The sequence below is a fragment of the Nyctereutes procyonoides genome, unplaced genomic scaffold (assembly GCF_905146905.1).
Source record: "Nyctereutes procyonoides isolate TBG_1078 unplaced genomic scaffold, NYPRO_anot_genome, whole genome shotgun sequence".
Taxonomy (NCBI): Eukaryota; Metazoa; Chordata; class Mammalia; order Carnivora; family Canidae; genus Nyctereutes; species Nyctereutes procyonoides.
The window spans coordinates 53,767,038-53,791,731 of record NW_026575125.1 but is presented as its reverse complement, the minus strand read 5'-3'; the positions used below and the strand labels follow the sequence as shown (position 1 = coordinate 53,791,731).

At 43.2% G+C, this 24,694-nt stretch overlaps 1 protein-coding gene across 1 annotated transcript in view; it reads left to right on the top strand.

Moving 5' to 3' along the window:
• The first annotated feature begins 5,657 nt into the window (after nucleotides 1–5,657).
• The window catches only part of MSN (moesin), a 71,829-nt gene continuing 52,792 nt past the window's right edge, over nucleotides 5,658–24,694 (top strand). The window contains exon 1 of the mRNA XM_055338802.1: nucleotides 5,658–5,890. Coding sequence (XP_055194777.1) covers nucleotides 5,879–5,890 — 12 coding nt within the window. The 5' untranslated portion in view covers nucleotides 5,658–5,878. The remainder of the gene's footprint in view (nucleotides 5,891–24,694) is intronic.

The following is a 24,694-nucleotide window of genomic DNA, read 5'->3' as shown; positions in this document are numbered from 1 at the left end:
ACTTCTATAAGCTGCCCAATAAAAAGCTGAACTCTTAAAAAAAATATAGGAAGGAGGGCTCCTAGGGAGGCAGAGGGTGAATACCCCTTGTAGAGCCTCAGGTAGAACCAGGTACCTGGTCACTGCTGGAGGCATGAGTCGAGTGGACAAATAGTTTCTTTCTAGGTGTATTGAATTTGTAAACTGTGGGTCATTCATGGAAATTGCCATTTACTCAGCAGGCTATCTGGCCACATATGGTCTCTGGTCACTGAGGGTAGAGCTGAGGGCTAAAGACTCTATTGGGAGACTGAGAGACTCTCTCTGCAAGGCTACTTTCATATTCCAAGAGGACACTGGCTCAAACTGAATTGATAATAGCTGGTTGGGGGAAGCTCTTGAAAAGTTTCCAGCCTTTTTAGAGGAAAAGCCAGAGGCAAGCTTTTCCCTTTCATTGTGGTCCATTAATATGATTAATAATAGGATCCCTGGGTGGCGCAGCGGTTTGGCACCTGCCTTTGGCCCAGGGCACGATCCTGGAAACCCGGGATCGAATCCCACGTTAGGCTGCCGGTGCATGGAGCCTGCTTCTCCCTCTGCCTGTGTCTCTGCCTCTCTCTCTCTTTCTCTCTCTCTGTGACTATCATAAATAAATAAAAAAAATTAAAAAAAAATAATAAACATTCCCAGGCACTTGATATTGGCAAGATGCTGTATTACCCCTGTTTATTATCACCTCCCTACTATCTTAAGCTGTCTAGTGTGACTACTGAGGTGCAGTGGTGATATGAATCCTAAAATGCATCTCTCTCCTTGGGTTTTCTGATCACAGGTCAGGTTGTGGAAAGAATGTGGCCTTTTGACTCACAAAACCAGGGCCCAAATCCTTGTTTTTGTTGTCCAAGTCAACAAACTGTGTGACTTTTAGATAAGTCACTTCACTCCTCAAAGCTTCAAATTCCTAATTTCTACCTCTACAGTTTCTTGCTAGATATTGAAACGTCCTCCTCACTGCTCTGCACACAATAGGTGACTCATTAATGTATCTTCTCCCCTTTCACCCAAACCTTAGCTTTTACTTCTAAGAAGTGGGTAGAAGACTGAGGATGCTTAAAAACAGTATTTCTCTACTGCTGAAACATAGTGTACTCACAGCCATATTGTACCAGGAGGACCTATTTTGAGGACACAGCAGTATATTCTTTTGCTTATTCTCTTGTTTGTGTAAAGGGTACAGCTAGCGTAGTGCTTGGTCTACTGACCCAGTGGAAGGAAGTAAGAGAAAGAGCCTGAGTGTGTGGCCTCAAGCTAATGTTTGCCCTCATTTCTGCCATATTTCTCTTTTATGAATAGGGGAGGGGTGCCAGGGTGGCTTAGTTGGTTAGGCCTTGGTCTCTTGATCTCAGCTTAGATCTTGATCTCAGAGTGGTGAGTTCAAGCCCCACATTGGGCTCCATGCTGAGTGTGGAGCCTCCTGGAAAGAAGGGAGGAAGGAAGGAAGGAAAGAAGGAAGGAAGGAAAGAAGGAAGGAAGAGAGAAAGAGAGAGAGAAAGAAAGAAAAGAAATGAATAGGGGAGAAAAGCAACTTTGGAGGCTTAGTTAATTGCTTACATAAGCATCAGCCAAGAGCAATTGTGCTGAGTGAAGCAGAAAAGATCTAATGTAGATGTAAAGAAGGACTTTCCAACAGTGATGAAAATGAAAAGCAGCCCTCAGAAAGTTCTAAGTGATGGGATCTTTCAACTGTTACCATCCAATAAATGGGAGTGTGGGGGTGCTTCTTTATCCAATGTATCTCTGGAATTCAGGATTGCTCCCTATCCAATTCCTCTCTGGTATTGTCTCCCCTGCACTATCGTGTCTTCTGAAGGAGAAATAGTATTTAGAATGCAGAAGCTTCTTTATTGCATTGAGTTTAGATATTGGGGGTGGGAGGTGATCAATAGTCCAATCTCATTTCTTTCTTGAGTTTGGCATAGGCTTTCACATAAATCAGCATTATGCAGTTCCTGCTTTCAATTTCCTTGACTTTGATATCCAGACTTGCTGCTGCTTTATAATAGTCCCAGTCTCCCAGGAATCCTGAGCCTTTCCACCTGGACCTCATGTCTGGCCCAAAAGCCCAGATCTTATGCATCTGTTATCCTCTGATTCAAATGCCTCCACCTACCTTAGACTCTAGCTCTAGAATGATTCTGTACTACCCTCTGCTCATAACTGGATCTCACCTACCTTTACTGCTTGAAAAATACTTGCCTATTCCTCATTGAACATTGTGAATTCAGATCTTCTGAAAATCCAAGTGTCTTTATACCTTTCACTTTCCTTACCCAAGGTAGCCAATATACATTAACTTTCATACACATGTCTTTTCTCTACAAACAGTGGCATAAACCTCATCATATCTAAACCTAAGTGTAGGGATTACTCTGGCCATAAGAAGATTGTGCTCTCATTTCACATATCATGGTAGGGAGTGGGGTGGGGGAAGATAAGAAGTTCTGGCCATATAGGTATAAAGTGTTTTACAAAGAAGTAAGAAACAAAGGTGTATTTCTCCGGCCATCTTGAAGAACAAGAGAGCACCTCAGTGCCTCTACTTTTCTCTGGAGATGGAGGGATAACTAGGATGGCTCCCTCCCTAGCTAGATGGCTTTAAATGTAACCCTTTAAGCAATGTCCAGCTGCTTGACCGTAATCAGCATAATCAGCCTCTGTCTGGTGAAGTTGGAGAGGGGACTACTTCCCTTGTTCTAACTTTCAAAATTTCTTGCTTGTGTTATCACAACAGCTTAACTGAACTCAGTCTTCTCTATTATCCCTGAATCCATTATTTATACCTATTGCCTACTCATGGATAAGTTCTTTCCTCTTTCCAATGCTCAATTTCCTCAACCTGAATGGGGACTGGACTACACAGTTTCTGATAGTCTATGTTTTTCTCCTATTTCTCACATTTCTCCTCCCCAAAGGGCAAACCCTACCCTCTCTTGGCCCCTCTTCCCATCAGCTTCCTTAGCTTCCCTACCCTCTGATCTTTCTTTCCCCATTTGGACTCCTGTGCCCCCTTTCCCTTTTAATAGTATGTTCAGCTGCTTGACACTCCCTGACCAGCTCTCTCTTGTGTGTTACAGGGAGTGTTGACATGGGACATGGGGAATGACACACAGGGGGATTCCACTCTCCAGAATGAGTAATGAAAGTTGGAGTTTCCAATCAACTTCCTCTCCCTCTTTAGGCACTTAGTCTAATCTGAGGCCCTTGTGGGTTTTAGGAGAAAATAAATGAGGAAATCCATAAGTTCCTTGAACTTCAGGGAGAAAAGGGACATGGTAATGTCAAGGAATGTGATTGGCTGCTCTTCCTTCTGAGCTTCCTGGGAAGTGCTGCTCTTCCTTGGAGGATCAACTGCTCAGCTTAAGAAAATAGTTTGGCCAGGGAGGTTTTTTTTCAGTAGTATAATACATCTAAAGTAATTTTATTTTTTAAATTTTATTTTAAATTCCAGTATATTTAACATAGAGTGTTATAGTACTTTCAGGTGTACAATATAGTTATTCAACAATTCCATACATCACTCTGTACTCATCACAAGTGTACACCTTAATTCCTATCACCTATTTCACCCATCCTCCCAACTCTATCTCCCCTCTGATAATCATCAGTTTCTCTATAGCTAAGAGTCTGTTTTTTGGTTTGCCTCTTTCTCTTTTTACTTTGCTTGTTTTGCTTGTTTTTTTATATTCCACATATGAGTGAAATCATATGGTATTTATCTTTCTCGACTCACTTATTTCACTCAGCATTACACTTTCTAGCTCTATCCATGTCACTGCAAATGGCAAGATTTCATTCTTTTTTATGGCTGACTAATATTCCATTGTGTATATACTATATCTTCTTTAACCATTCATCTGTAGATGGACATTGAGCTGCTTCAGTTATGTGTAAATAATGTTGCTATAAACATGTATAGTTTGTGCATGTATCCTTTTGAATTAGTGTTTTTGTATTTTTTGGGTAAATACACAGGATGATTACTGAATCATAAGGTAGTTCTATTTTGAACTTTTTGAGGAACCTCCATATGTTTTCAGGAATGGCTGTACATTTGCATTCCTACCAACAGTTGCAAGAAATTTCTTTTTTCTCCATAACCTCTCCAAAACCTGTTGTTTCTTGTGTGGTTGATTTTAGCCATTCTGACAGGTATGAGGTGATATCTCCTTGTAGTTTTGATTTACATTCCCCTGATGATGAGTTGAGTGGGGAACTTTGTTTACCCTAGCACACATCAATAAATTTTGACAGCAGTGAGAGAAACTGAGACACACTGATTGATGCACAGTGTTGAATTGGGAAAGCAGAGGAGCAGGGAATAAGACTGCTGATTCCAGAGTGCAAATGCAAGGCTAGTCTTTATGCAACCCTGCTACACTCATCTATTGTTCTAAGGATTCTACTTTCTTTCTCATCCTTTTATAATGTCAGAGTGGGAAAGGACCTTGGAAGCCCATGAATCCAATGTTTTCTTGCTAAAAAAGGGAAACTCAAGTCCGGAGAGGGGAAGGGACTTCCCAAGGCCACACAGTGGTCAGAGTGAGTTAATGGCAAAGCTACAACTAGAAGCCAGGTGTCTGACTACCCATCTCAAATATCCATTCCACTTCTCCCAGTTGGCTTATCATACTTGAGTTATGTGGTGCCCTACATTTTAAAGGATACCCAGACCATACCTGCACACAGTTGCCTATGTACAAGAGGAAAAAAACCTGACCAGTCACTTTCAAAGTAAAATTCAAACTTAGCCAGATAACTGCTACAATCTTGAACTCCATTGTCCTGGGATTCTGTGACCTTGAAAGAAGTAGAATGATTGCTGGCAGACACATCAAAGGCTTGGACGGAGGGTGCATCCAACCTGGGAGATTATAGCCTTATCAGAAAGTAAACACGTAAATCATGAATGTGTTGGGGGAGGGGATAAAGCATCAAGCCATTGATTTGAAGAAGGTGAAGACTGGGATTTGAAGGAAGGAAAATAAACAAGGACAAATAGGAAAGAAGCCAACTTCTGTTGAAAATGAGAATTGAGTAAGAACAGGGAGGAAATATGATGGGAAAAGGGATATGGAGACATACAGAAGAGAATGAATGAAGTGTTAGTGGAGCTGAGGCAGTGTAGCCAAGAGAAGAGAAGTTTGGAGGGGATCTGTAATCTTCAGACCTCTAAGGAATTATCAGGGGCAGTAGGGGACTTTTGTGGGGCACAGGGAGCAGAGCTGAGATCCATAGGGTAAGTCACAGAGAAAAGGAGTTCAGCTATACACAAGGACTTTTTGAGAGTCAGAAATGTCTTGAGAGGGAACAGTTTTATAGGTAGTGATCTCCCCATTAGTGGAAACTTGCAGTCAGAAGCTGTAAACCTCTGCCAGGGTGCTGCCCTGGGTTGGGCTCTGCTTGAAGGTGGGGCCAGATGGCCTGGATTTGAAGGTGTAGGGGCTGTGAAAGGGGTGGGATTAAGAGTGGACCTGGGTCGGCGGTGGGGGTCCCTCTTGGAATGCCCAGGCCCAGCCTGACCCCCACGTGGCTGGTGTGGCCAGGCTGGGCTGGGCGGGGCCAGGCCAGCGGCCGGCGAGAAGGCGGGCGCGAGGGCGGGGAGCAGCGCGGAAGCCCGGCCACATAAAGAAGCCGGCTATGCGACAGGGGCGGCTCTTTCCTGGGTGGGGTTTGTGAAGTCGTGGCCCGTTAGCAGGAAGCCGAGCAGTTGTCCCGACGCTAGAGAGGGACCCAATCTGAGCCCCCAGCCCCCAGAATCCTTGCTGTGTGTACTGTATGCTCAGTGCTGCCCAACAGCAACTAGCCGAACTTTATCAACTCTGCCACTTCTGCAGTCACCATGCCTAAGACGGTGAGTAGGGGGATGTGCGCTGCCGCCCTGGGAACTCTAGCTGACTCTAGTAGCCTTTTGCTGTGGTTAGGGGCTTGATCAGCCTTCCGCTCACTCAGAACGCCGTGCCCTCCCCAAGGCCTGGGTTGGGGAGGGGCGAGAATGGAGTTATCCTATGGTGAGCCCTGGGGTGTGAGGGGCTGCCGGGCTAGAAGTGTGGACTGGGCGGGACCGGCCTCTTTCTCAGATTCCAGTTTCCTGCGTGTGGGATCAGACAGTAGGGAACGTTCCATAGGGGCCTGAGGTCTCCTCTTGCCCCTGACAGGCTATGGGGGCAGGGGAGAGGAACACTTCCTCCAGATCAGGAACTGGCGCCTTTCTGGGGGGCAAGGCCATGGTCCAGGAGGGGCTCTGGAACCAAGAAGCGAGGGGGGGGGGTTTAGGGAGATGCAATGGGATGATTCTGCACCCCCACTCACATTTGTCATAGTCTCCCACAGCGGCTCCAGCTGTTTCCCACTAGTAGGGGAGGAAAGAGTTGGTGGAGGAGAGAGTTGTGGAGGGACTCATCAGAGGCTGTTTGCTTTTACCTAGGATCACTAATACTTCACTGGGAAGAGAAGGTCTGCTCTACTTCCTAGGGTAAAAGACCGGTTTCTTCGTTCTTTCCACCAACAGATCCCTGTTCTTCCTATTGCTTAATGTCTCTTTACCTCCTCCTATCCCCTCCAGACTGTGGGGTTTGGATTCTCCCCTCTTGGGCCACACATTTCTAGAATGGTGGTAGCTTCTAGGATTTGATCTCCACCCCACTGGCTATTATGAGAAGAGCAGAAGCCTCCTGGGAGTTGGGGCCTAGGGAGGCCGGATGCCCAGAAGGGAGGGGCATGGGAGGGGTTTGTCTGAGTAATGAGTCCTGCTTGCTTTTGTGCAAGTCATACCAAAAGGCTACTGAGGCCCTTCTCTTGTTCAGGAAGGCCTGGTGACCACCCTGGCTTGAGTCCCTAAGGCCAAACAGCTTGTTGTGCTTCCAGATCCCTCTCCCTAGAGGACTGCCTGAGCATTGTAGAGCTGAGATAGTGACTAGTAGCCTTGAGAAAGTCTGAGGGTCCCTGGAGGAGAGTAGTGGGGGGCCTGGTTCTTTGGGTGTATATTGAATTTTGTTGTCACATTGCTGTATTCCAGCCTTTCTGCCAAGTCATTCTTGCTTTTCTTGCCTGTCCATTAGAAACACCAAATTTTCAACGAGTATGTGCTTCTACATTCTCTCTTTTTAAAAATTGCTCATGGTTTTATGATATGGGGTTTTTCCACACTTGTCCCTCCACCCCCAACACACTTAAAGTGAAAGAGAATGGTTTTGGAAAGAGAAAGAAGGAAAAAAAGTCCACTGTCTCTGCCAACACAGAGAATTACAAAGATTCTTCCAGGGGATTCCTTTTGAGTTTATCTCTCTGTGGGTGGTTTTACCTAAATAAGATGGGTGGATCTCTGGGAACAGACTTTGACCCATGACCTCTCTTCACTAGTGGTATCTTTCATCCTCAATTCTAAAATATCTCCTAACTCTGAGAAACAAACAATGGATTGCTGAAGGGGAGGTGAGTGGGGGCATGGGGTAACTGGGTGATGGGCACTGAGGAGGGCACTTGATGGGATGAGCACTGGATGTTATACTATATGTTGGTAAATTGAACTTAAATAAAAATAAATGTAAAAAAATAACTGAGGGATGCGGTTGAGCATCTGCCTCCAGGCTCAGGGCGTGATCCTGCCCAGGATCCGGGATCGAGTCCCACATTAGGCTCCTTGCAGGGAGTCTGCTTCTCCCTCTACCCTATGTCTCTGCCTCTCTCCCTCTCTCTCTCTCTCTGTGTGTGTGTCTCTCATGAATAAATAGATAAAATCTTTAAAAAAATAACTGAGAGTTATATAAAAATAACAAAAAAAACCCTGAAAAAATAAATAAAATATCTCATCTTTATTTTTTTTTTTTTAAATTTTTATTTATTTATTTATTTATGATAGTCACACAGAATGAGAGAGGGAGGCAGAGACACAGGCAGAGGGAGAAGCAGGCCTCGTGCACCGGGAGCCCGACGTGGGATTCGATCCCGGGTCCCCAGGATCGCGCCCTGGGCCAAAGGCAGGCGCCCAACCGCTGCGCCACCCAGGGATCCCAATATCTCATCTTTAAATGCAACTTGACAGGCCTGGAAATTATCTCAAAGTTGCCTTAATCATCCCATCTCAGTAAGAATTGGCAAAGAAGATAGTGTGGTGATCCTTTTCCTGGGCTTGGAGAGAGGCTGGAGAATGAGCAGTTTGAGGTCAGGCCTAGGTACCTGAATGCTGAAGGTATTTTTATGAAGATTGACTGAAACTTGAATCAAATTGGAAGGAGAGGGATGAATTTTTATAGTCTAAAAGCTTTGGAGAATTTTCCATTCTGTTCAGTTTAAGAGATGGTCAAATTTTAGCAGAAGTAATTATATCATGCCTATTAAGACCATACAATCTTGACCTGAAAGGGACCTCTGAGACTGTCTAGTACAACTTTCGCCCTCTCCCCAACCCACTATTTATCTCTTTTAACTAATGAATATATTGGGCCTATAGAAAAGACCCTACCAGGCAGCCTGGGTGGCTCAGCAGTTTAGCGCCGCCTTCAGCCCAGGGTGTGATCCTGGAGACCCGGGATTGAGTCCCACGTTGGGCTCTCTGCATGGAGCCTGCTTCTGTCTCTGCGTGTGTGTGTGTGTGTGTGTGTGTGTGTGTGTCTCATGGATAAATAAATAAAATCTTTAAAAAAAGAGAAAAGACCCTACCAAGATTAGGACCCAGGCTTTTTGATGCTTATCTCAGTGGCCCTCCATTCTGACTTAGTGATTAGGTTCTTGAAGTGGAGTCTTCTCTCCTGGCCAAAGCAAACTGCCCCTGTTCGTAGCCCTTCCTGGTCCTCAGATAAAATAGACAAAGTAACATTGGCATTTGGTGGTCTCTGGGTGAGAGTTCGGGGTTTCACAAGGTTCCTGCCCCCTGTTACTTTTCTCATTCCTCATCTCAATGCATCCAGAGGCATACACTAGTTCACTGCAGGCCAGCTTTAATGAAGGATGGAAATTCCCTATTTTCTGTTCCTTCTTCACTAGTTAGGCTACGAGGCTATTTCTGGAGTATGATAGATAGGGAAGGATAGTGGAAAAATAAAATCCGTTCATTCATATGAACCATGAACATTCATACTCTGTTGAAGGTTGGTTTCACTTTTATAGTCAATTGTCTCCCTTAGTAAGCCCAACCTCCATTAAATCTGTTAAAACATGCTTCTCTGCACCCTCTCCCTGCCAATTCTTAGATTCTGCTTCTATTTGCCATTTTCCTAAGTTTGCTTTAGTAGCCAGTATTAAGAAGCTTTTTAACTGATATCTACACTTTCTGCCATGATATTTGTAAGAAACAAAAAACAAAACAAAACAAAAAACCTTGCCTCTCCCTGCCTTTTTTCATTTTTTTTTCAGATCACAGAATATTTCGGACTGATTCCCTAAAAAGAGATTGTTTTAAATTTTCAAGGTTTCCTTAAGTTTTTGGTTTGTTAGAGTTGAAAAGGTTCTTCAAGTCTAACCCTTCTCATTGTATAGATGGGGAAACTGAGACCCACATATAAGGAAGGGCTGACCTAGAATAATGTAACATGTCAGTAGCAAAGCCAGGACTTGAATCTAGGTCTTAGTTCGAGTATCAGTCTTGGTAAATAAAACCTTTTCAACTTGCTGGATTTTTACCCCTATCTCAATAGGTCAGAGAAAGGTGATCAAATGATTGTTGAGGGGACCATCCATGTGGGCAGATATAGAGTCCACCTCCTTGAAATATTTGAAGGCTTCTGGATCTGCATTCAGCTAAACTTTAACAGGGACTGTGTGGGCTATTTATTCTCCTGCCATTCCTAGCATTGCTTGAGCCACTCGAGTGGCACTAAACTGGTACTTTGTGAATAGAAGGCAGAATCTCAGTCTTTTAACCCTCGAACCAGCCCTGCCTACAGACTTCAGGGTGGGGCAAGGGATTAGGAATGAAAGTTATATGTAAGAGAGGGTGCCTCTGGATTCTGCATCTCTTCACTGCTTTATTCCTCCAGTTCATTCGGCCCTTTGTGAAAGCATAGATGATAAAGCAGGAACCATCTTGGGGATTTCCTTTAGGCTGCTTCTTGAATAGCCATCTGGGCAGAGAGGGGCTGGTGGGGTAGGAGGACACTTGAAGGCACTAACTAATCTATACTTAGCTTTGTAGAGGGGAAAGTTGCTAGGTGAGTGGGTGACAGAGGTGATATTGACCACTAGTCTGCTAACTCTCCATTATTCTCTAGCTGCCTGTAACAATTGCTTGTGTTAAGGGTGTTATTTTTACTTTTCTCTCTTCCTCCTTTCAGGAGAGTGCTTTACTAGATGGTGAAGTGATATTTAGAGGTCATCTGGTCTTTCTTCCTGACTCCAAATCCAATTCTATCTGGATAAGATGAGATGACAGCTACATTTATTCTGAGTTCTGTTCTACTTGTGTTGCTTGGCAACAGTCTGTCTATGTTCCTTTGTATCTTCCTTGGAGTCCCCCTCACTGGAATTTCCAGACTCAAGGTCTCCAGAAGGGAGAATATCTGGCTACCAACACTACCAGCATTGGTGTTTTAATGGCTAGAGTAGCTGAGAATTGGCATTATTATAGGCTGGGAACAGTGTGTTTCTGATTTTCCAAGATAGAACTGAGTTTATCATGTACATCTTTCCCAACTCATAATCATTTCTTCCTGCTACCACACCCCACTCTTCTGCCCCAAAGGAAAAAAAAGAGTACAAAGGTGGTCTCCTTTGGCCAGCCTGGTGATCAAGTGGAGAGGTGGTCTTGTCATGATAGGATGGCTTTTGTTTTTCATCCTTCCCATTTCCTGCTTGATAGAGCTGAAAAACCTTACATTTCCAGGTTTTGATTTGTGGTACAGTAACTTGAAGGGTAGCTCAGGACTCCATTGATTTGGAAAGTGGCAAGTAACACTGACCTGAGAATTTTTCTTTTTCTCTTTCCATGTAAAAGTAACATCTTCCCTGTCCTCAATAAAGTGATCTAAATGAAATAAATATTTAGGCAAGTTCTTTCTTTAGGGTCCCAGTCTCTCCAGTTTGTCATGAGGGTACTATAAAAGTAATAAGTACACTTTAGTGTACTCCAGTACTAATGTCCCTAAGTACCTTGATGATACAGCTTCAGGCCTCCCATTTGTATGTTTTTCTTAAGACATTTTTCCCCTCAAAATTAGAGTGCCTTCTATGTACCAGGCAGTGTGCTAGGCTTTGCTGGGAATACACAGTTTATCAGCACTTGCTGGAATATGCCTTCTTTGTCCCCGTGTACCTCTGGAGTACTAAAAAAATAGTACTGCGTGCTGAGTTTAGAATGGAGAGTTGGTTTGTTTCATTAGTAGCTCTGACAAGAACACTGGAATGAGTGTCCTTGATGTTTCTTCTTAAGTTTATAGAGGGGGACGGGGTATGTCTTTCCTTACTGAGGAATAAAAAAGAAACCAAATGACATTATATTGTGAAGGCTGTGATTTGACTGAAGAGCCTCAGACAAACAGAAAACTGCATGAGTTTCCTTCCCTTTCTTTTCACTGGCTGCCAGTAGCGTATATCCTCTGTAGGATATGGAAATGGAAATGTCAGGAAGCTGCTAGGTCATGTTTCTTTTTTTTTCAAATATTTTATTTATTCATGAGACACACACACACACACACACAGAGAGAGAGAGAGAGAGAGAGAGAGAGAGAGAGAGAGAGAGAGAGGCAGAGGGAGAAGCAGACTCCATGCAAGGAGCCTGACAGAATCAGGCTCCAGAATCAGGCCCTGGGCTGAAGGCAGCACTAAACCGCCAAGCTACCCGAGCTGCCCTAGGTCATGTTTAAAAGTACCTTTAACCTTATGAGTGTGGTAGTTAGATATTGGTAGACCTTGAGGAGCTAATGGTCCTCTTCCCAAGGTATCTACTACCAGTGATCTGAGGGCTAGCTGTTGTGAGGTACATTTCAAGTGCATCTCTACTTAGGATGACCTTAGCCTTAAGCTTCACTTCAGCTGATTATTCTGGATGGTCTAGGTTTCTCACATGGTGTTTTGAACCAGAGACCAAATGACCAGGCCTTAAAACTTTTAGTTCTACCTTTTTGTTTTAGATGAGGCCAGCAAAGTCCAGCAAAGGGAAGTGATATGAGTGGAATGGTAATAAGGTTGGGACTAAAACTCAAATTAGCTGGCCTCCAGTGTAGGGAAAGAACATTAAAAAAAGATTTATTTATTTATTTTAGGGAGAGCAGGACCTGAGCCAAAATCAAGAGTCAGATGTCCAATGGATTGAGTCACCCAGGTGTCCATAGGGGAGGAACTTTTAAGATATTCCTTCTAAGTGGCACTTGGTGTAGTGTGCTCAGAGTTTCCTACCTTTGTACTAGGGTGACTTGACCATAGTGTTATGGCTATGGAAAGAGCAAGTCCTTCTGAGTGTGTACAGCTGACCTCAGCAGTTACTTTATATGGGGATGGTTCAAGCTCTTACAGTGCGTTTGGGACTCTTTGTAGCACATCCCAGGAAGGTAAGAGTTTTTTGCTTTGTTTGCAGTGGGTGGTATGAAACAGATGTGTGTGTTGAAGGGAGGTAAAGAGAGGAGACTAGCCTCATTTTCCTGCTTGAGACTGGCCTCAACTGTCCTAAGAGTCTTAATGGAGTACAGTTATTCCTTTTATATATATTCATAGCTAGAGGAGTCAGCCAGCTTATTCAGGATCACACAGAGTTGGAAAGGAGAACTTGGCTTTCCCAATCACTAAGTTAGTAGTCTCTCACTAACTTGCCTGCCTTGGAAGAATGACTCTGTTCACCATGGGGGCACAGACTTCCAGAGAATTGGCTCTGTGGTGATTACATTAACAAGATGGCTGCAGTGGAGTTCCCCTAAACAGCTTCTGCTGTAGAGGTTTCAATCAGTGTGTGACTCAGTTTTTCTGGGGCCCCAGAATGACTGTTTTATTTTCCTGCCTGCCCCTCACCCAAATTGTTGCTTTCTCTTTCTAAATTTTGAGTTCTGACCTTTCTGTATCTGACTCAGTGCTCCAGCTTGACCTGTTTCTTGAGTTAGGAGAACATTATGGTACTTTCATTAGTACTTTGGTGGCAGTATTTGCTGCTGTAGCAACCATTTGAAATCAAACTGGAATCTCCTGGCCTCAACCCTCACTACTTACCTCTAGGTGTTATAGGCCAGGCCTAGGGCAGGTAGAGACCACCCCCACTGCTACAAAAAAAAAAAAAGACTTTTCAGGCCTTCATAGAAGGGTAGCATAGAGTAGTAGAGAAAAGCACAGACTCTGGAACCAGACTTCTTGGACTCAAATCCCAGCTCTGTGACCAATTAGTTGTGTAGACTGGGGCAAGTTACTTAACTTGTATGCCTCATTTTTCCTCAACTGCAAAGTGAAGATAATAATAGTACCTATTTCATAGGGTTGTTCTGAGGATTAAATGAGGCAATATGTGTAAAGTGCTTAGAACTATGCCTAGCATCTAATAAGTTAGATGCAAATGTTAGTTATTATAATTACTTATGGAATCGAACTACCCAACCATGTGTTAGGTAAAATGGATAAGAAAGAAGGCAGGCAGTTGCATCCTCACCATTTATTGAGTGGTTGCTAGGTACTATTTACTATAAGGGGTACAAATAAATGACTGGAGTATACAATTGCTACCTTCATAGATCTTCTGTTTAATTGGAGATTTAGGGCTAGCTCACTTAAAAACATTTTGAGAAAAATATATTTTATATGGCAATCTCTATGGATTTTGAGAAGGGGGTTTAATGGGACATGAACAGGACTTTGAAGTGTATCCTTGGGAGTGGTGGCTGTTCTGGGTAGGAGAGTGATGTGGTTTTGGTATGTGGACATAAACCCTAGGCTAATGCTCTTTGGAAAGTGAGTTTGGGGGGCCTACATGGCTCAGTCGGTTAAGTGTCTGCTTCAGCTCAGGGCATGATCCCAGGGTCCTGGGATTGAGCCCCAAGTTGGAATCCATGCTCAGTACGGCATCTGCTTCTCCCCCTCTGTCCTCCTGCTAGTGCTGCTCTCTCTCTCTCTCTCTCTCTCTCTCTCAAATCAATAAATAAAATCATTTTTAGAAAGAAAGTGAGTTTGTCTGAAATGAAGGAAGCCTTCAGGTGTTTCCAGGAGAGCCACAGAGTACATGTAAGTAAGCTTAGACAGACCAAGTTATTCTTTGTATGGTCAGTTAGAGGCAATAGTTCTGAAGGGATCTATGGGGGAAAGACTGCATCTTGGATTTTCTAAAATTGGGTGAATTAACTGAAATAAATTTTATTGTCTTTGTTGACCATGTAGGTATTTTGTGTTACAGAGTGTCAGTTAGGGCCTAATGAAAGAGAAAAGTGGGCATTTGGTGTCTTACAAAACAAAGTATAATCCCAAGAAATCCTTTCCTGGATATGTATTTGGGAGGTGACAAGGGTCAGGGCCTCGAAGGGGGAACAATGCATATCTATCAGGCTTGGTCAGTATTTCCTTTCCTCTCTTTAGTTCTGGACTCCCTTAAATACCTGGGAAGAGGGGGGTGCCTGAGTGATGCAGTCAGTTGAGCTTCTGACTTTTGGCTCAGGGTCCTGAGAATCAAGCTCCCGTGTTAGGATCCATGCTCAGTGCAAAGTCTGCTTGATATTCCCTCTCCCTCAGCCCCTCCCAGTCATTCTCTCTCTTTTTCTCTCTCTCTCTCAAATAAATAAATCTTTAAAAAAAGATACTTGGGAAGGCTCAAGGCTTTATTTTTCTCCAGTGTAGTGTGTTTAGATAAGGTTCCTAATTTTGCTGTCTTGGTCTAATCTGCTGTCTACCACTCCCTCCCACATCCCCCAACCTTTTTCAGAAATCTCAACCTGAAGGTTAGATGAAGTACACCAAGAAGTTCTTATCTGTTGTAATCTTTGACTGAGGTTGACTAATCTGTGTTACGGAGTTGTAGGGTGGGAGTCAAGGTAATAGACAATTTGAGTGTCATCAGTTAAATTGTACAAATCTTTGCTATCCTCAAGGGTGTTTTCTTTTAAGAATTTATTTATTTATTTATTTATTTATTTATTTATTTATTTATTTATTTTAGAGAGAGATAGAGCATGAGCAGACAGAGGGGCTAAGGGAAAAGGAGAGAGAGAATCTTAAACAGACTCTGCACTGAGCAGAGAGCCTGATGGGAGGCTTGATCTCATGATCCTGAGATCATGACCTGAGCCGAAATCAAGAGTTGGATGCTTAACTGACTGAGCCACCCAGGTACCCCACTATCTTCAAGGGTTTTAAGTGAACAAAACTCTTCTCCAAACATTTTTGTAGATATTCCTAGGATGTTAATAACTCAGAAATTCCCTGCTGAGAACAAAATTCACTTAACCTCTTTGCCTTTGAAATTTTCTTTTCTCTAAGATGAAACTATAACAATATCAGAAATATGTAACTAGAGTAGATCAGAGTCCTCTTCAGGTTTCTTACTCATCTTGGCACCTGGGCCATGGTGAATCTAGAATATGCTTAGTGAGGACATCTGGCATTTTGCTTCAGAGTTCTACTATACCTCTCTGCTGGTACTTGAAAAGCTAGGCTCCAGCACAGCCTGACCTAGGCTTGGGGAAAAATCTCTTTTGCTTGTATTTCTCTCTGCAATAGCCTGGACATTTTCCTAAGGTTGGGAGTTTGCCTCCTGGCCTTAGGCCAGTTGCCAGAGGAAACCAATGACTAAATGCTTCCTCCTTGAGACGTCAGCTTTTGGACCCTTTCCTGATAATTCCCTACCAGTTAAGTATGCCTTATTTGGCTATTTTCTCCCCCCTCAAATGCCCTTTGCTACCTCAACTAGTCCCGTTCTTTTTTGGTACAGGGAATGCATTTCTCTTTATAGTTTATATAGTGCCACCTGCAAACTTTTCTTTTTTGCCTGGTGTAGGGCTTGCTTGGAGCAGGTGGTTGAGGCTCTTTCATGGAGGTGGGGGAGAAGTGGGAGAGAAGAGAGAAATATGGAAGATCTCTGGAATGATGTAATTTTTCCACCCTGCTTTCATTTCTCCTCATTCTTTTTTATCTCTCCTGGCTCTGGTGACCCAGTCTGGCCACCCCTGTCTAACTTCTTAGATCTCTGACAGCCTAAGGGTAGTCTTGCTTAATCTAAAAAGGCTCAGAGTGTGGGGGTGGGGCGGGGTCATGCTGGGCGTCTCAGCATCTTTAACTATTCCTTTGGAGTAGGTAAAGCCTTCCAGTTAGTAAATTCTTTGTGTGTGCCTTTGGTATGCCTAACCTTTTCACGTGGCTTTCCTGAGTGGAATGAGTCCAATGTCCCTCTGCTTCCCATCCTCAGTCCTGAGCAGTCTAGCCCTAGGTTATAAGACCTGTGATTTTGACATTTAAGGCTTGAGACACGTCTCTAGATGTTTTTTTCTTAATGCTTTTTAATATAAATGGTGCAATGAAAAGAATAACGTACTTAATCAGGATATCTGCTTCTTAGTATCTGCCTTGTGACCTTAGACAAGTCATTTCTATGGGCCATAGTTTTAATATCTGTAAAATATTAACATTGTTAATATTAATATTTTATTGTCAGGAGAACATTGTTTTTTCCTGACATTCTGATTATTTGTGCCAGTTTTTAAGAAGATAGTAAGGCTTTTTGGAAGGAGTGTAACAGAACAGACAGCAGCGACTATTTGGAGAAGTTGCCCACTCTTTACAATAACATTGGGAACATCATCCCCCCAACCCAGCCATCCATGTGTAAGTAGCCCTCTTTATTTCAGTGAGCTCTGCTTGGAGGTATTAGATCCACCTACTACAGAGTCACTGTGGGCATCCTGGCTTCTTGGAGAGAGAACTGTTGACTAAGTGCCTTGGGTAGGGCCTTGGAGTCTGGCCTGAAAACCACAATTGCTGGTTATTTTGGGTCATTAGTGACTCCAGGAAGAATAGAAGACCATTGTCATTGTTCAAGCAGGGAAGAGGGAGGCTAAGAAACAAACCAAAACTGATTTGACTTCCCTTAGCCCCTTCCTCCACAACATCCCTCTTCTTAGGGCTATGAAATTGCTTTTGGCCAAATCTTAAATTGCTAAGGTCCCCTTCCTTTTCCTCTGAGTCACTAATATCTATGTTTCCCTTGGATGGGGAGAGCTAGGTGATGTGGACTTGGGTGGAAAGGAGGGGAGGAATTTCTAGTGAGGGAGATTGCTGCACGCCTAGTGTTAAACTTTCAACTAATCCTGCATTTTGTGAATATGGCTTTCTTTGGTGTTAGACCTGTAGATCAAAGAAGAGCTTGAATTTCCTGTCAAGGCCTAATGGGCTGATGGGACATAAGCAAGGTCCTAGAAATGATATGTTTTGGGCTGGATCTGTTCACCCATCTTCTTCCTCTTTACTGACTATTTTGTATAGTTCTTACTTGTGAATCAAGGATCCTAGGCTATAATTCAGCCATCTAGGAGTTGGCCATGAATTTGATCTTTACCTACCCTGTGCCCTCTGTGGGGAGGGCATGATAGAAGTATTCTTGGTATTTGTCTTCATTTGTTTGGGAACAAGTTCCTAGGGCAATTTAACCAAAGAAAGCTTAGTTGGGTAGAGCTAGGTAGTGCTTTTGGGTAGAAAATTCTTCCCCAATATTGGGCAGAAATAGCCTCCAGGCTGTGTAGGAACTTGTTGCTGGGTACAGCCACCTTGCTGGCAGCCTTTCCTTTCTGGAGGCCTCTCAGATGGTAGATTGGAATGACTGTTGGTGAGGGAGAGTAAGGAAGCAGGTGGATTAGTGAGAAGGGGAGAAAGAAAGAGGAGTCAAATGAAAGAAGAATAGCTAATTTTATATTTCCTCTTTTTATAAAACCCAACATGACATATGACAAAGTTTAGTAGAGGAAGAAATCTTCCATAAATCCACCATTTTAACATAGCAATTTATGTATATTTCTTGTCATAGCTCATATATGTAATATAATTTTCCATAGTGCAGCCATAGTATACATTAAAAAATCCTGCTACTTTATCCTTACCTAATATATCACTAAAAACTTAGATAAATGCTGTTTAGTTTTTTTAAAAATGAACACTTTAATGGTTTTATAAAATTCCATCCAATAGCTGTGCCATAATTTTACATTACTCTTTTAGGAGCCATTTAGATTACTCCCAGCATTTGCTAGTATTAATAACATTGCGGTATATGTGAAAAGAATGTCTAAACTTTTTTTTTTATAAATTAATTTTTATTGGTGTTCAATTTACCAACATACAGAACAACACCCAGTGCTCATCCCGTCAAGTATCCCCCTCCGTGCCCGTCACCCATTCACCCCCACCCCCCGCCCTCCTCCCCTTCCACCACCCCTAGTTCATTTCCCAGAGTTAGAAGTCTTTATGTTCTGTGTCCCTTTCTGATATCTCCCACACATTTCTTCTCCCTTCCCTTATATTCCCCTTCACTATTATTCATATTCCCCAAATGAGTGAGAACATACACTGTTTGTCCTTCTCCGATTGACTTACTTCACTCAACATAATACCCTCCAGTTCCATCCACGTTGAAGCAAATGGTGGGTATTTGTCGTTTCTAATGGCTGAGTAATATTCCATTGTATACATAAACCACATCTTCTTTATCCATTCATCTTTCGATGGGCGCCGAGGCTCCTTCCACAGTTTGGCTATTGTGGACATGGCTGCTAGATTTTATTTATTTATTCGTGAGAGACACAGAAAGAGAGAAAGGCAGAGACACAGGCAGAGGGAGAAGCAGGCTCCATGCAGGGAGCCTGACATGGGACTCAGTCCCAGGTCTCCAGGATCACACCCTGGGCTGAAGGCGGCGCTAAACCGCTGTCCACCCGGGCTGCCCGTAAACTGCTTAGTATGATATATAGAGAGACCCATTTGATACCTGGTCCATCCTAGCTTACTTTCCGGACTTACCTCTCCACATGTATGCTGTACTATGGCTTTGTGGGATCATGGTTTTCCAAGTCATGCCTTTTATATCTTTCAGCTCTAGCATATGTCTTTTCTTTCAGTTTGAAATGTCAGGTGTGTCTTCTTTACCTCCTTCCACTCTATGTCACCTCCACTGGAAGCTTTCTTTAATACTCTTAGGTGATATTACTTGTACCATCCTCTGTATGCTGACTGTACTTCCTTCATAAGAATTTCTGTTATGATACATACCATGCAGTGTAGCAACCCTCTGGGTTCCCAGATTTTCTTCTTCAGTAAACTCATGGACTTGAAAGTTTCTAACTCCCTTGCCTCAAGAAGGGGCTCTTATCCAGGTGGAGGTGGTTAGGGATGGGCAAGTCTTTGAAGAATGTATAGTCAGTGACAGACATAGAGAAGGAGAAGCAGTGGTAATGTATGCAAGGGATCCAAGAGTGTTGAATTAGAACCTGGTAGAAGGTACTAGGCACTAGTAATGGAAAAAATACACCTTGGAGAAGGGAAAAAATGCATTAGCACCAATAGGGAGGAGAGGCAGCTGAGAGAGTCTTGTTGGCCTTCAACCACCAGTGCAAACTTCTTAAATCATTCCAGATCTCAGTTTCATGTCTGCAATATGGAAAGAGTAACAGCACCCTACGTCTTAGGGTTGTGGTGAAGATTCATCCACTAAAGCATCTGAAAGTGCTCTGTGAGGTATGGGCCACAAGGGAAGGAGGGAAGGCCTAGGATATGCTAGAACTTTTCTAGTTATCCTCTTAGAGCTCTTTCCTATGTGTAGTTCCTATTAAGCCTCTGAACCCAGAATGGGAGATGCTATGGTTTCCCTGAGCGAGCCCTACAGCTTAGTGCTTTAGTGGAAGGTATGCAAGGAAGGTGGAAATATTTGTGGAAGCTGCAGTGAAACTGGGTACCTTTCAGGCCTTCTGGCTCCAAATTTGTCATGGTTAGAAGGACAGGTCTCTGTGTCTGTCACTGACTATATAATCAAAGAAGAATATCCCACCTGTCTTGGGCAAATAGCTCATGGGGAACCATCGAAGCCAGGTCAAGGTCTTTGGATGGAGATTCTGCTCTATCTAGTCTGCTTTTGTTTTCTCCACATACTACCATGGCTTCTTGCTGCTGTTCTGGCCATTTGAAAATCCCCAAGCTACCCCAGGATTTTGTTTTATAAAGGAAGCAAATTATATGAATCCATGGAAGATTCCTAACTATAAAACACAACAAAGGGAAGGGACTTGCTTGAGGTCCCATAGTGAGTCAGGACTCTCAGGAGTGTGTTCTTTTCCACTAAGAGTGTAAAATTCATGAGAACAGGGAGAGTTTCCCACTGCTTATTGTATCCCCAGTACCTAGTACAGTACCTGGCATAGAGGAGGTACTCAACAAATATACGTTGAATAGATGCATTAATGGCTACTGTTGTCAAGTTGGATTGTCTTTCTCAGACTTCTGTGGCTAAATCTACTGGAAAGCCAAACAACAATTCCAGAGGCCTACTGTAAATTAGCTAATGTAGACCCACTGGGCCCTGGCAGAATGGAACTGAGTAGTGTCAAGGAATGGGGAGGAGTTGTTCCTCTTATATACCTTGGAGATCCTGTTTACCTGTGAGTGGCCAGCTTGTTCACAGACAATTTCCACTCCCTTTTCTTCATGTCTTCACACAATGTTGGTAGCATTCACACCAAGGAAGAATATTTGAATCTGACAGTCTAAGCAAGAATAATTAGGTAGGGAAATATTTTCCAAACAATTTCCCAGACAGAAAGTGGTTAGGGTGCTCCTGCTGAGCTATCCATAGGGTCCTACTCTTATGTTGATGTGGATAACTGACCTTAACCACAAAGAAAATAATGGACTTTGGCTTCTGGAATAAGAAAAGAAATAGGCTTCTACTTTCCTGGTACTTCCAGTACCATCCTTCCAGGCTGTGAACTCAGGCAGGGGTGATGAATTTATGAGACTGGGATTGAGAGGGAGGCAACCCTTCAAAGAATGGAGGTAAAAGAGACCACGTATGAAATTGTACTGCACATATGTTATTCCAGGGTGAGTTTGAACAGTTTTCCTTTCCCCACTGTATTGGAATTAAGCCTTTTTCAGGGAGTGTTAAGACTGAGGAGCTCTTGAAGGAGCTCTTGAAGGAGCTCTTAGAGACCCCTCTAGATAAGTTCCTCTGGAGCCTCTAGCTTTGAGCAGCTCTGAAAAAGAAATACGTGGGTTAGAAAGCTTGGAGGGAGTTACAGGTTTAGAGGAGAGGTGCCTGCTTTCCAAGTAGTTCCCTGTTTAAAACAACCTTGACAGATGTGAATTGAAGGAATCCTTTTACAGGTTGGCTGGCATTGTCCTGAAATTATTTTCCAGTGTTCCTAGCTTTCCTTATCCCTTGCCTGGACAACAAACAAACAAAACAAAAAGGTCTCCAACACAAATACTAATAATTCTCTATGTTTGTGACAGGTATCATAGCTATCAAAACCGTTTTTACCAGTTACTATGTCATGTGATATTCATTAGTTCTCTCCACTTGTCAGGATAGGAATTATTATCCCCATATTTTCATATGGGAAAACTGAGGCTCAAAGAGGCTAAGGGACTCTGCACAATTATTCAGCTAATGAATAAGGGAAACAGGACTTGAGTGGGATACAGAAGACTTTAGTTTTAGACTCCATATAATAAGGTAGAGTGTGGGAAGGGGAGACAAATGTTGTTTCACAAAGTCCTGGACTTAAGCTCTAGTCATGGTTAAGCCAGAGCTCTAAGGCTAGGAAGGAAGTTTCAAGTTTAAACATGGGGTTCTTCCTCTATACCAATAGTTGTTCAATCTTTCTTTAGTTTCTCTTTCTAATATATTATGGGTCAAGAATAAAGTTTAGAAAGGATTTTAGTGACTGGGATTTGTGCATGGATATCCACCTGTCAGTTTATGTTCTGCTTGTCTGGGGCCTGGCCTGACTCTTGTTTGCAAGAATGGTATCCTGTATCACCATTCTTGCTAATGTCAGACTACTGCCTTCAAGGCTAGTTGAGCTTTCCACCTGGTTGAGCCAATAACTTACTTGGTTTTGCCTTACTTCTGAACACATAGATGTTGCTTGTTAGGAAATGAGTATTTTGGGGGACTGCTTTGACCTAGCTAATGTAGGGTCTTGTTTGTACCTTGGGATCATGAGCATTGATCAAACTTGTTAGTGAATGGAGGTATTGGGGAAATTGTGAAAAGAGCACTCTTTTAGTTTAGGAATAGAAGAGCTAGAGCTTTGTCTGGGCTCTGCCACTAGCTTCCCAGGGCAATCTTGGCCTTTTGGGGCCATAGGTGGTTCTATAAGGAGTTAGTTTGCCTAATCTCTGAGGGCCGTCCCTGTTCTGAAAGTCTGTGATTTACTCAGAAATGTTATATTCAACCAACAATGGACATTGATCTGCCCCACCTTGGGTAAGGGGATGGTGGCCATATCTCAGCAAAGTTCTCATTCTGTTGGGAACTGGGGCAAGAGGCAGCTCTATCAGCTTTGAGAGGTTGGAAGTGGTCAGTTATGTCTGGATTTTTTAAAATAAAGATTTTATTTATTTATTTGAAAGAGGAGAGAGAGAGAGAGAGAGAGAGAGAGAGAGAGAGAATACGAGTGGGGGAGGGGCAGAGAGAGAGGGAGAAACAGACTCCCCACTGAGTAGGGAGCTCTACATAGGGCTCCATCCCAGGACCTTGAGATCATGTGTGTCTGGATTTTGGAGGGGAGAACTTCATAGAAAGGCTTTGGGAAAAAAAAAGAAAGAAAAGCTTTGGGAATGTTAAGTAGCATTACTGGGTGGAGGGATAGGCAGGTAAGGTGGTAAGACTCAGTCTAGGTAGGAAGAGATACTCTGGAAAGGTAGTTTTTAGGGAACCTATCAGAAACAGGTGATAGAATGACATCATGAAGTTGATGGTTTAGTATAGTCCCTGGCCAGATAGTTCCTGATCACAAGTAGCTGGTAAGCCCTCAGGAATGTGACACTGTCACATGGGAATGTGTCACTAGAGCAGCCAAAGCCTATGGAAGCAGGAAGAACAGTTCTCCATTGTTACCATCCCCTCTGTTTAGGATGTGAGTTCCTTAAAATTGGGCCATAGGGGCCAGAAGTGGCAAATGGAAAATAAAATCTAGTTCATAATGGTAGATAGGCCTGGTCCTTTAGAAGAAGGAAAGGTCATAATGCTTGCTTGATTTCAGAGCATGTGAGGTTGAATTTACTAGTGCTAATACATTTTGATTTTGATTTTTTTGTTTGCAGTTCTGAAGCAAGGTTAGAAAAAGGGGGAAATTTGAACTCATTCCCCAAGTGGCCCTAGGTGCCAGAATGAAGGTCGAGTTTAACTGTTAGAGCTGCTATTCTTATAGTAGGGAGCTGAGTTTTGCATGGGACCAGCTAGGTTCCTTATCTTCTGAGCCACTGGGAAAGTCTAGCTTTCCTGTGCAGTTGGTCTTGGCCAGCTTTGGGAAGCATGTTTAGACTGATTAGGCAATTGTTCTGGCTTAGGGCTTTGGGCATCAGCATTTTTAAGAGCTTTCCTAGTCTAATGTTGGGCTAGAGTTGATAACTACACACTCAATCAAAGCATGTTCAGTTTACATCCAAGAAAATGGAGTCTGAGAAAAGTAGAGGCCTATGCCGGTGCCCACACAGTGTGAATAGAGCTGAACTTAGCTGTGATTTGTCCAGGGATCTTTTCACTCCATTCTTGTAGCTGGAGGTAAAGGTGGCCCTGATCGCTCAACAGGGCAGTCTTTAAACTTGGTCCCTGGGCCTGGATGAGATGGAAGCTATGTGCTCCCTCCCCCACCACAAGTGCTGGAGGAAGGAGTGGGATTCAAAGTAACTGGGGATTTGGGAAGTAAACAGCTCTCTTTAGAGCAGGAATTCACTGTCTGGGCATGTGCAGACCAGTGGTGGTAGGGAGAAAAGATAAGACAGGATGGGAAGTGAGTAATTCTGTGGGTTCCAAGGCATTCAGTTAGTGGGAACATTATAGGGAGTTGGTGAGTAAGAGCCCAAGGACCCCATGACTTCATTTTTCAGCTCCATATAGAAGTGCTGATCTGGGACCCTGCCCTCTGTTCAAAGCAAGGTGCTTGGGAACCTAAGACTGCTTGTTTTGTTTCCTGCTTCAGCTAGATGGCTTTTACACCTGAGTAGGCCCCAACCCCTGCTACTTCTATATTTTAGAAGTATAGCCTACAAGGCCTGACACCATATCACAATGTATTCTGTAATTATTTTTTCATTGTTTTATGTGTGACACTCCAGTTAGGGCATAAGCTTCTTCTATGGTAGAAAAGGGGATTTTGTTCCAAGTCCTCTCTGGGGCACATGACGGTGGAGAACCAGGCAATGCCAGGAGGACATCTTGGTTTCTTTTCACCCATTAGCCTCCAAAGGAACTTTTCATTTGAGAAGAAAGGTGACCACAGCTTTAGAGTGGATATAATATATACTGCATTCTGTGGGATCCAATAATTATATCTTTTTAACTACTAGATGGGGAACCCCTTGAAATAAGGGCTTATTATAATCTTTGTATTCTCACTGTCCAATACCCTGCCTCACACTTTGCAAGTACTCAATAGCTGCTGAATTTTCTTCTCCTGTTTCCTCTGTTGAGTCCAACTAGATTCTCTAGAAACCTTCCATCTCCTGAGGGAAGAATCTGGAAGCTAATGGGGAGAAAGGAGCTACATATGAGCATTGG